The sequence below is a fragment of the Misgurnus anguillicaudatus genome, chromosome 11 (genome assembly GCF_027580225.2).
Source record: "Misgurnus anguillicaudatus chromosome 11, ASM2758022v2, whole genome shotgun sequence".
Lineage (NCBI taxonomy): Eukaryota > Metazoa > Chordata > Actinopteri > Cypriniformes > Cobitidae > Misgurnus > Misgurnus anguillicaudatus.
In genome coordinates, this window is record NC_073347.2 from 31,031,367 (window position 1) to 31,044,826 (window position 13,460).

The 13,460-nt window shown below is 34.2% G+C and overlaps 1 protein-coding gene across 1 annotated transcript; it reads right to left on the reverse strand.

Moving 5' to 3' along the window:
• Positions 1–9,529: 9,529 nt before the first annotated feature.
• On the reverse strand, positions 9,530–13,042 carry fbxo5 (F-box protein 5). The gene is made up of 5 exons (XM_055171118.2): positions 12,857–13,042; positions 11,277–11,941; positions 11,110–11,200; positions 10,848–11,015; positions 9,530–10,130 (listed from the first exon to the last, which is right to left on the reverse strand). Exons 2-5 carry the CDS (start codon positions 11,903–11,905, stop codon positions 9,873–9,875), a joined length of 1,146 nt encoding a protein of 381 aa, XP_055027093.2. The 5' UTR covers positions 11,906–11,941; positions 12,857–13,042; the 3' UTR covers positions 9,530–9,872.
• Between the last annotated feature and the right edge of the window lie 418 nt (positions 13,043–13,460).

Genomic DNA, 13,460 nt, shown 5'->3' on the forward strand with positions numbered 1-13,460 from the left:
CATCGCCGTGACAGCGGCAGCAGGAGTCGACCTTTGGATCCATGATGTACGGTCATGTGACAGATGCCAGTCATTCATAATAAACATCACTAATGTGCCCTCCTTACAGAATGAATGACTTGAATGGGACTTGTGTCTATTTAAGGAGATGAGAAGGCAGTGACAGAAAGGGGAAGAAAATGCATTGTGGATGAGTTTATCGGGTGGGAGGGCTGCTTTAAGGTAGCAACATTCAATAAATCAAAACATATTGTTTTATTAATATCTGTTATCAAAATAAACTTTTTTATAGATTAAAATAACGTATAAGCCTGACAATAGGCTATATGAGTGATTCTCACGAAAACTTGGTTTTAAAAATGTCAAGCATGAAAATGTAAAAATTGCTTAAATTTACTTTTTTTCCCACCAGACATTGAAAAACAAAGTCTGGAGTAAATGGGAACATTAATTTAGAAACTTTTACTTATCATTTAACACTTTTTGTAACATAATTTAAAAAATTAGTCCTAAAAATCTCATTACCGCAACAGTCAGAAAACATCAACACTGACATATTTTCAAAATGACATGACAAACCTAAAAGAACATAATTAAATTAACATTTAATAATAAGCATCTGTTGCGGTAATGATAATCAAAATGTCGTGTAAGCATTCTGACAAGACAATATTTCAAATTAACTGTAAAAAAATGATCTTACCTGGTAGCCATCTTGAAGTAACTGGTCCATGTGCTTGGTCACTCAAAATCAAACTTTATTAAAATTCTGTATGTGTGCTTAAACTGTTCTCAAAAAGTGTTGCGGAGGATGAGAACATCAGGCATGGACACATCATTTTCCTAATTTTTCTTCATTATTATTATACATGAATATTCAGTAAATATTTTTTCTGTCATCTAAAGTAGTCATCCATTTATTTTTTTTCTTAATATTTTTGTGTTAATTTGATTAAATTACAACATAACGCATGTTCATACACAGCCGGACACATTGCGGTAATGAGAATTTTAGCAGAAAATGAGATAAAATTTCCAATTATAAATTCTTATGTTGAAATCACACATTGTGCAAGGTAGAACACAGTATTGTGTTAATTCTGATGCTTTTTAATGTTACTATATTACACATTTTAAAGCTAAAATCATTAGTGCCGTGGTGTTTCAATGGTTTCGTGAGAATCACCCATATAATAACCAATACACCATGCGCACATACATTTTGGGGTAGTTTCCTGGACAGGGTTTAGATTAATCCAGGACTAAAATTGTTTTTATAAACATAACAAACAAAAAACAATTCTGTTGTGCATCTTGAGACAATACAATGGCACTAATTTTTTATGTCAGTGCAAGGTGTTTTAAATGAAGGCAGCTCAAACATGCATTTTAGTATGAGACTAGGATAAGCCCTGTCCGATAAACTGACCCATACTGTGCAAAAGTCTTAGGCCACCACAACCACGCTGTTAACCCTCGTTTTGTTTTAACCCAAATAAATATATACACTTAGCCTAAACCCTAAAAAAAAATCCTTAGTTATTTAAGTGTTTTAGTTTAATGCACGAATTGCATGATCTCTCTTATTTAACAAGAAAGTTTAGTTGAATCAATTTATTTTGGAGTTGAAAATGTTACCCATCATGCATTGCAGCATTCATAAATTAATTTATGAGTGTTGTTTTCCTTATTTATTTATTTATTTGTCATGAAGTCAAGAACTCATCTTTTCCCTTCATGAGATTTGATTACTTTCACCATTATTGAGACTTCTCTGTGTGAAGTTGAAAACTTTGCTTTACTTGATGTTATTTGCTTTGCAAGGTGGCTTCTTTCTGAGATGATTGAAGAGTTATCTTAACATTTCAATTTTTACAAAGCTATGTTACTATAAGACATGTGAAATAAAGTTTATCAACTGACCATTTGTAGTACAGGAAATGTTTAGTTAATCTAAGAAGGATATATTGCTGGAACGAGACATTTTACGTTCAGTGAATGAACATTTTAAATTGCCTGTGTAGCAATCTTTGGTAGATTTAACCTAAAGTTCCTTGTTTGTTTAACAAGGCAAAATTGACATTTTAAGGGCAGTGAGTAACCTGTTAACCCAGAAATGGTCTTTACTTAAACAATCAAGTAAACATCACTTAATATTTTCTGTTTTGAAGCCAAAGCTTAAAAAGTTTAGTTGATATAACTTTTAAGCTTACAAATCCATTAAACTAAAACATTCAAGTAAAATGAACTTAAAAGTATTAGTTCATGTTGTGAGGGATACCCATAATCCTTTGCGCCTGAATATTTTGATTATTTTCAGCTTTTCACAGAATAAAAACTGATAAGAACTTTCACTACTCAAAATATTTGTTAATAAAATGTCATATAGGTTTAAGCTCTTATATTATTGATGTTGTTTTGTTGTATTTATAATTTTGTGAAGTCACTGTTCACGTGATCAGTGTTTCCATACATTAACCCTGTTCAGAACATTTTATTGTATTTCCCTCCACAGTACTAACAATGTATGTCAAAAACACATTTTGTTTGTTTCTGTGGAGAATCACGTTTATTCAATGATTGACTTAAAGTCAGTCATTAATTTTGTGTTATGATACCATTTATAACATCAAAAGTATAAAGTGATAAAAACTAAAGTTATATGCAACGGGTTTCCTCACAAATTTCTATGTCAACTAATCTGGGTTCAGAGTGCAGGAATATTGGAAGAAATTAAAACAATAAGTACATTACACTTAAAATTAATTGTTATTTCAACCAGACAAAATTAGCTTTTTTAGGGCAACGAGTTTCCATAAATTGTTTAAGTTCAATCAACCTGTATGGGCTTACAGTGTATGATGAGTGTTGGGGAAAGTTACTTTTAAAGTAATGCATTAAAATATTAAGTTACTCCCAAAAAAGTAACTAATTGTGTTACTTAGTATACTGTTCATGGAAAGTAATGCTTACGTTACTTTTTAGTTACTTTTGCGAGACTTGCTGAGGCTTGATCTTTTTCAGGCCTTGCAGGTGTTTTTTTATGACTGAAAAGTTCTGCATTCAGAAATTGCATATTTCAACACAAAAATGTCGAGCTCTGGTCTGTCATCTTAGTTTCTGACTCAAACTGTTCACAGGTGCGTACGCATAGAGTGCATAATGTGACTGCGTTTAGTTTACAGTTTTTCTCGGTCGCTTTGGTGCATTTCTCACATCACTGTTTGCATTTGCACAGCAGTTAATGCAGTTCTCAGAACAATTAGTACAAACTGCAAAACCTAGTTGATAACCTGCAAAAGCGTGTCACTTGCTCCAAATAGATAATTCATTCCTTAAAAGTTTTCATGTCAATGAATGTGTCAGTGTCATCAAAATGAAAAGTCCTGACACCATTGTTTATGAACAAGATAGTGAAATGGCTTAACCATGTTTTCATTATGACAGTTTACTTTATAAATGTTTTTCAATGCAAAAAAGTCAGATCTTGGTGACACTACCTGAAAATGCTCAAGAAGACAACACTATATACTATTTGCACAGCTATTTGAAAAATACAGTAAAGTTACACATTATTGTATTTAGTGAGGTAACTGAGTACAAGACACTGAATATGTTTCACATTTTTACTGCATATGCTCTTTGCAATTCTAATTTGTTCACAGCATTGTTGTAAATAAGGATGTATGTTTTCTTTTGCACAAACAAAAACTCCCTTTTGATAGAGCTGTGCACAACTGTAAACAATATTGCAGTACATATTGGAACTGAACATACAACATACATAGTACGGTAATCATTCTTGCACATCCAGACATTAAAAAATTATTTTAAAAAATTTATTTTGACAAATTGTTCAACATTTTTGTATGTAATGAAATCAAAATCAAAGCAATGAAATAAGGAATTTTAGTTTTATATGGAACGACTATTCAGCATTCACAACTATAGTTAATTTTGACTGACATGACAAATGATAATGTTATAAAACAGCAGAGAATTGTATGAAAGCAATTGATGCATGTCCAAAAGCATTTGCAATTTGTTCGAAAGAATGAGAAACTGCTACTATGATGTGCACAAATAACTAAATGTTGTGGAGGTTTCTATAACTGTTGTGCAAATGTAAATAGTGATGTGAGAAATGCACTAAAGCGACTGAGAAAAACTGTAATTCAGTAAAAAAAAAATTAAATCAAATTAATTAAACTAAAAAAGTAACTTACATTACTTTTTTGAAAAAGTAGCTCAAATATTAAGGTGTACATTTAAAAAGTTATGGGTTACTTTACTCATTACTTCAGAAAAGTAATATTATTACGTAATGCATGTTATTGTAATGCTTTACCCCCAACACTGCCTATGATTTTTTTTAAGTTGAATCAACTTGTCTGGGCTTACAGTGCAGCTTTGTTGTTTCAGCAAAGTTTTAATGTCAATTCATATTTATTTTTCAATCTTTTTATTAAAATACAAAATACAGGAAATATGTGCACAAAATAAAAAAACAATTTTCAAAACTAAATGTCTTCTTTAGGCATCGTCAGTGTTTAGTGTGACTTCTCTTGGCACAAGTAACATGCTTACCGTAATAATATTACTTTTCTGAAGTAACAAGTAAAGTAACGCATTACTTTATAAATGTACACATTATTATTTGAGTTACTTTTTTAAAAAAGTAATACGAGTTACTTTTCAGTTTAATTAATTTGATAAAAAAGGAATGTACTGAATTAAACTGAACACGTGCCTGTTGAATGCTTTATTCTGATTGGCTTAGAAATGTTCCATGGGTGTTGATCATTTTTCTGTAAACGTGTGGTTTACAGAAAAATAATCAACACCCATGAAACATTACTAACCTGTTAACACCTAACATGTCTTAAAAATAGAGAGATGTTTGTAACCGTGGTAAAAGTGGAATAATTGACTCTGGTCCTTTGAATTATAATAAAATAATTCACACCAACGATGTTGTGCATTTTTTTTCTAATAATTCAACGGCCCGTCGTCAATTATTCCTTACATATTAAGGTAGAATTACACACTCGTGGCGTCGTGGCTGAGCGGGAACAATTCAAGTCAGAAACGGAGATGGCAGGCCAAAGCTCGACATTTTTGCGACAGAAATATGCAATTTCTGAATGCAGAACTTCTCTGTCATAAAAAGACCTGCAAAGCCTAAAAGAGATCAAGCCTTACTAGCCAAGTAAGAAAAAGTAATGCAAAAGTAATTTAAAAGTAACGTGCATTACTTTCCATGACCTTTTTGGAGAGTAACTTAATATTGTAATGCATTACTTTTAAAAGTAACTTTCCCCAACACTGCTTGGCACTAAACACATCTTGAGCGTTTTTGAGCAGAATGAAGTAAAAAGACTAATTTCTTTAAAATTAGAAATAATGATTTAATTTTATTTAGGTTTAAGAGATCCTGCGGTTTCCTGCTATTGCTCAAGTGGCCTAACATTGCAAAAACAACTAATTTAATTCTGGCATGGTGGCCTAAAACTGCACAGTATTGTATAGTTTGTAGCTCAAAGAAGAGCATTATTCTAGCAACACAAATATTGGGTTCAATTCCACAGAACAGATATACTGGTAAAAATAAATGTATATCTTGAATGCACGGTACATTGTTTTGGATAAAAGCATATGGCAAATGCATGAATATATTGAATCATTATACAGATTTGCTAAAATTTTCTGTTAAAAAATAACAATTGGCACTTTGTTAGACTTGATGAGACTATGCACTTATGCACTTAATGTTCTTGTGTTGTTCTAATTGCTTCTATTGTTTTCCTCATTTGTAAGTCACTTTGGATAAGAGCATCTGCTAAATGACTAAATGTGGTAAATATGTGTAGATATATTTTTATGTCTGAAATTAATACATGAACATCATAAAGACATGTGTTATATATGTGGTTTACATTTATTTAAATCACATTTCACTAGAATCTAAGTGGATGTCATGTAGTATTCATTTTAGTATTCAAGTGCCAATGGATCCACATTCATTCTAATGAAATGTAAAAGCAGATATGTATTAACTATAATCTGAGTAAAATATTACGCACACACACTACGAGGTTTGCATCAAAGGTTAATCACAACATATAGCTCACAACCAAAAAATTTGATTTCTATTCCCAAGCCAAATGACTCATAATGGGATCTGCTTTGCGTGTGTGCGTGTGTTTCGACCAGAGCTGTACAAATTCCTGTATTGCTCTCAATATCCCCCAATGATTCGGAGCTTCATTTGTAGTGACCGTGGTTTAATAAATCAAATGAAAATACAATAAAACACGGCCCCAGAGATTCTCGCATCTACAAAGGTCAGCTGTAAGATGAATTATATCGCAGGCAAAGGCCTAATGATTAAATACATCTCAACTACACAACCCTGATTTTATTATCCAAATCCTAATTGACTCCAAATTGAGCAATTATATATAAAAGTATTTTGGTCTTTTTACTTTGCAGTGACTACAAAATCTATGGTGTGGTATTAAATGTGCATGTTTACGGATAAAGAAATGAATGGTGGGTGTATTAATTTCGACATTTAGCTTTTGCTCCACAGTGTCAGATGGTACACCATTGTACCTAAAACTGGTACAAAATGTACACATATCTGTACCTAAATGACAGCTTGGGACCATTTTCTTCTGACAGTGGTTGTATTCATTTAGCAGATGCTTTTATCCAAAGCAAAAACTTACAAGTTACAAATGAGGCAAACACTTATTTGAACTCAGAAGTTCATAAAAGAGGCAATAATATTAACCAATGACGTAAACCAGAAATGTAAAACTAGCGAAAGAGGTCATTTTTTTAATGTGTAATGAATGCTTATGTTAAACGATTGATTTTGAAGTTAATTTTAAAGGGACACTCCACTTTTTTGAAAATATGCTCATTTTCCAGCTCCCCTAGAGTTAAACATTTGATTTTTACCGTTTTGGGATCCATTCAGCTGATCTCCGGATCTGGCGCTAGCACTTTTAGCATAGCTTAGCATAATCCATTGAATCGGATTAGACCATTAGCATCGCGCTAAATAATAACCATTCAATAACAATTCAATATTTTTTCAATATTTATAGTTACATTGTGTACTAAGACCGATGAAAAAATTAAAAGTTGCAGTTTTCAAGGCAGATATGGCTAGGAACTATACTCTTATTCTGGCATAATAATCAAGGACTTTGCTGCTGTAACAACTTTTAATTTTCCGTCAGTCTTAGTACACAATGTAACTACAGAAGAGTCAAGTTTTAAATAGGAAAAATATCAAAACTCTTTGGTTATTTTTTTTGCGTGATGCTAATGGTCTATAATCAGATTCAATGGATTGTGCTAAGCTATGCTAAAAGTGGTAGCGCCAGATCCGGAGATCGGCTGAATGGATTCCAAAACTGTAAAAATCAAATGTTTAACTCTAGGGGAGCTGGAAAATTAGCATATTTTCAAAAAAAGTAGAATGTCCTTTTAACATGGCATGTATGCTCAAAAGGAAATTTAATTTACCCTGAAATATATTTTAGCATATTTGATCTGTAATTTGCACGCACACTTTGTGTAATCTACTTTATCATCATTTATTGATGATATCATTTACTCAAAACATTAAAAGCGCATTCACATGCATACAATCTCCAGCACAGTTTTGCATTATATATTCAGGCTTTACAATAAGCAATGAATATATTTTACATTTGTAAGGATTATAACATAATGGAATAGCTAATCCTTACATAGAGGAAGATTTGAAATCCTGAGAATTTAAACCGCTGTGGACCGAGTCTCTAAAATAAACCTAATCTAATACCTCAAAATACAAAAAGATTCAGTAGCATATTTTTATTTGCTATAAATGCCCTAGTAACTTATATTTAGTCTGCTCAAAGGAAAGAAAATGTGAATTTTAAAGTAACACAATATTTTGTACCCTGTAAACACCTGCTTTTACATATCCCGGCATGGCTGAGAAAAGTCCTGTTGTATTGCCAATAATAGGATGATTTTATCACTCTAATCCAAACTCCAGCATGTATTTAGTGAATTTTTTAGCACATCATGAGCTCTGTTAATGCAAGATTTGCCATATCCTAACATCATCATTTTGTCAGGATGCTTGATAATAAGGTGAAAAAGAAAGCATCATTAGGGTAAGGGTGGTCCACAAGTTAAATAGTATATTGAATAGCAAAGGCACAACAACAGGTTCAGTTAGAAACAGCACTCTGATGCCATCTAGCCAAGAGAAACAGAAAGAGCTTGGGAATACGAGTTGTCGATCCTTTAAGTCACATTTACCAAGAAATGTTTTTTTTTTAAATTGTCCCTAGCTGTCACCGGGGCAGTACCCTTTTAAAACATACACCTGTGCACCTAAAAGGTTCATATTAACACCTCAGAGGTACCAAATGTATACATATCACTACCTAAATGGTACATATTAGGACCCATTACGTGGGTGATTATCACGAAAACATTGAAACACCACGGCAATAATGATTTTAGCTTTAAAATGTGTAATATAGTAACATTAAAAAGCATCAGAATTAACACAATACTGTGTTCTACCTTGCACAATGTGTGATTTCAACATAAGAATTTATAATTGGAAATTTTATCTCATTTTCTGCTGAAATTCTCATTACCGCAATGTGTCCGGCTGTGTTTGAACATGCGTTATGTTGTAATTTAATCAAATTAACACAAAAATATTAAGAAAAAAAATAAATGGATGTTTTGCTAGACTACTTTAGATGACAGAAAAAATATTTACTGAATATTCATGTATAATAATAATTTAGAAAATTTAGGAAAATGATGTGTCCATGCCTGATGTTCTCATCCTCCGCAACACTTTTTGAGAACAGTTTAAGCACACATACAGAAATTTAATAAAGTTTGATTTTGAGTGACCAAGCACATGAACCAGTTACTTCAAGATGGCTACCAGGTAAGATTATTTTTTTACAGTTAATTTGAAATATTGTCTTGTCAGAATGCTTAAACGACATTTTGATTATCATTACCGCAACAGATGCTTATTAAATGTTAATTTAATGAATAGAAGCATAATACTTTGATTTTAAATGCATGTGCAGAATCTCCAAATTATGTTCTTTCAGGTTTGTCATGTCATTTTGAAAATATGTCAGTGTTGATGTTTTCTGACTGTTGCGGTAATGAGATTAAGGACTAATTTTTAAAATTATGTTACAAAAAGTGTTAAATGATAAGTAAAAGTTTTTAAATTAATGTTCCGATTTTCTCCAGACTTTGTTTTTCAATGTCTGGTGGGAAAAAAAGTAAATTTAAGCAATTTTTAAATTTTCACGCTTGACATTTTTAAAACCAAGTTTTCGTGAGAATCACCCACATATTCATGACAGCTTGGAACCATTTTCTACAGCAGACACAGTAAAACCTGTGCAGATTGTAATTGATGTGTACAGATGGTGAACTTTCTGTTTGCGCAGAATGACACGGTGACTACAGCAGTCAGTAAGATTTGAAAAATATACAAGGCTTTATTAAACCATTTAAATATTTACAATTTTCAGTCAAGACAAAACACCACAGATTTCATAAAACATCTATAAAATCTTATAAAACATTCAAATGTACAATCTTAAGGAGGCTGTTTAACCTCCCTTAAGAATTCTTTTTTTTGGCATACAGAATGATAGTTTTTCACATTGTGCAACGGCCACAAACGTGGCCAAAATTCACGTCACATTCAGGAATGCGCAACAATCGTGGATAAAATATTCAATAAAAGTTTTAAGAGGCAGTATTTCTTTTTTTAAAAGTTCTTAGTAACAGGATTTTCCTTAAGGCACCGGTGCTTAGAGACGCCGTACGTTCCTCTTGCTTCGAGCAGAGCCGGCGATAAGCGTGCTTTTTGCTGAATTAGAGGAGAAAGACCGGACGGTGCTACGGCACGGGGCCGAACTGTGGAACGGTAATTGACACTTTGTGCAACAGTCAAAGGCGCAGCTAAGCCGTGTGCAAACCGCCCGCTGCATTGCTTCATCAAAGCGTGCCGGAGAGCCACAGAGGACGCATGCTCGTAGTGATTCATCCTGTTTTAGTGATTTAGCAACCTAGAAGAAAAAAAAAAAGATTATTAATAGAATGCATAAGACAATCTCGAACTTCTTTTTTGTTTTTTAGGGTTTCTGCACTTTTTTCCCAAAATTAATTTTAATAACCAGTCCAGTTGCTAGGTAAGGACGACCTTACTGAATCTGCATGCATGCCAGTGGCGGCTCGTGACAGTCTGCTCATCCGAGGGGCGCAAATTCAAAATAAGTGTTCGGAGTGTCATGTGTGTTGCTCACATTTTCGTTGCGTCATGTGAACCATGTGCATCATGTGTTTTGTCAAAATAAGTGCCTGCTGCACATGCGTCCAAACCGTTTATGATAAAAGAGACGCTCATGTTCACAAAATACACGCTAGACACTCCCTTAAAAGTAAACTCTGATTACGCATGAGATGATGTGAGTATCTGGCAAACGCGAGGGTCTCTTCTATCATAAACCATTTAGATGTGTCTGCAGCAGGCACTTATTTTGACAAGACACACGATGCACATAGGATCACTCGATGCGCAGAACACATATTTTGAAATGACGAACCACACACGACAGGCTACATACATGTTGTGACGAACACGAAGTCACCGGCCATCACTGATGCATGCGAATTAAACAAAAAGCAAATTTTTTTTGAAGGACGTGATTGTATAGTATTCATCTATATCAAAATTTGCCCTATCCCAGTCATGTTAAGTGAAAAGTGTGAATGTCAGTTTTTACCTGATGAAACTGTTGGAAGCGACTCGATCTGGTGTTTTGCACTCCATTCGTCTGGCACTGCACTTTCTGAACAGCTTTTGGTGTAGAGGCTACGCCCTGCATACAGGAGAACACCACCCTGCTTAAGGTGAAGTCCCGAGACAAGGATCCCATAGGCCGTCCAGACTCCTGCAATGAACGCACACAACAGCACGGTTAGAAACGAAATTTAATTTGAAATGTGCATGCAGACAAAATGGTGGCATTGGTGTAAACCTCTTACCCTTTGTGTTCTCTCTGCTTCTCTGCACCTGCGAAGTGCCATTTTATCCTGGCAGATGATTTTCTGCCACGTCCGACTCACTTTCTTACAACTGCAAGAAAACATGACATTGTCAATCAAACGCACATCCACACATGCAAAACCAAGTCACGACGATGAATATTTACCTGATCAAGTCGCAATCACCCAGCAGACCCAAAATCCTGGCAAGAATGTGCCGCATGTCTTTCTTCAGCAGGCCAGACAGTATATCGGCAAACTCCAGTCCCATTTTCCCACCGATCACATTATGGAGCCCACAATTCTCAGCAACCTTATTGACGACTGTCCAATCGTAACTTTTGCTCTTTTTAAAGCTTTTCGCCAGTTCTTTGCACACCTCTTCTTGAAATTTGAGCACGGGCAGACATGGTGCAGAATGACGCTCAACGTGCAAGGACTGAGGGGACCCAAATCTCTCTTGACTCCTCTCCAATGAATCCACATCCGTGTGCTCCACCTGACTGGTTTGGAGGGAAAGATATCCGCTGTCCTCGGTTAAACTGCTACTGCTCAGAATGACCTCATCATCTGATGTCACCTCCTGGTTGAGGTTCTTCTCCCTGTAGTTTTCTTTATTGTGAGGACCTTTGCTCTTGATCTCCAGAGGGGTTGAGACGTGGGCCGCTGCGGGGGAGCGAGGGCTGCCCGTTTTTCGTGGCGAAACAGTGCGGCCCTTTATCTCACCGAGGTCTGTTTCTGGTTTCTCCATGTGGCATACAACTCTAGAGTCTTTATTGCATGTTGTAGACTTCATATTTGGGGTTGTATGGAGACACAGCAAATGGCTCAACTAGAAGAAATGACACATGTTTAGTGGTTTGTTTCACTGTTGTTCCTGTTTAAAATGTAAAATGAAATAAAAATGTAAAAATAATGATTCACTTACATTGCTTACAAATAAATGCACACATGCCAAACTAGATTAGTGTGTTCAACTTTATAAACTTAATATATGCAGATTTCTTTGTGTTAATGTCCTAGACAGTATTAGTCAAACATTATTACTTTTTTAATATATACTACAGCATTGGTGGGATTTATTAACAATAGGAATTAGTATATGCAACAGTATCTGGTACAATTTATCCATTTACTATAGTAAGGTTTAAAAACACCATAGTATCTGGAGATTTTGCTATACTTTTTAATACACGGGTTACTATTAAAACATGAAAACTACAATATTTTAATGCATATGAATATACTGTTTTATAGTATAATACACATTTTAAACCTAATCCGTCTACTTTAAGACGGAAGAACATTTTAAGCATCGTGGGTTTAGTATTAAAGCATTGCTATTTTGTATCCAACATGTCAACATATCCTTTAGTTTATGTACATCTTCAATATGTTTTAAAATGACAAAGAAGTGGCATTTATTTTTATGCAATTTGTTTGTTCTTATCATTTTACGCGCCTAAGTGCATGCAGTTCTGACGTGGCTCCACAAGATGCACACTACAGAGGGGCTAATATTAGCCTAAAACACGACTTAAAATCTGAATTTAAAAGGTTTGCATGAAAATCTGTTGCATTTTTTAAATAAAATAAGGATAGATTATCGTTAAAAACTGTAATAAAAGCAAAAGTCCCGTCCCATGGTGGGAACTCAAACATGCTTGGTCATCTAGGGTCTATTTCTTTTAAACCATTGAATTGTTCAAAATGACTGAGATGTATCAACAAATTAACATCGCCTTACCTCAGAACGATAAAATCACTTTAAAAATAATCCTCATATGTCCTTAAAAACGCGTTCGAGTCGCTATTACAGTAGCAGGATAAACATTTAAGCGGCAACACTGAACGCCAATTGTTAAGTGAGCTGAAGAAAAAGCGCCACTGGTAAATGCATTTGAAATTTGGCGAACAAATCCCACTGACCAATCAGAGCGCGCCGGAATACCTTTAAACGGCCTGCAGCCAATCGGCGGACTCAGCCAACGTCACCACGTGACGTCAGGCCGGAATAAGGGCGCCACCCAATGAGAGTCGCGTACTGAAAAGCGCCTTTTTATCGATAAACTAACAATTGCGGGTTTTAAACAAATATGTAAATAAAAAAACAACTTTATAGCTACAATTAAATAAATACTAGGGCTGTGCATTGATTGGTCTAGATTAATCTCATACAAAATAAAAGTAATTTTTGCATAATATATGAGTTTGTGCGGTGTGTAAATATTATGTATATTTAAACACACATAAGTTATACATATGAGAGTTTCGTTGCAAAACGAGTTAACTCCGTTTTTTTAATTTTTCAGAAATCTCGTTTTTTGGTTGTGCATTCCAATTAATATCAA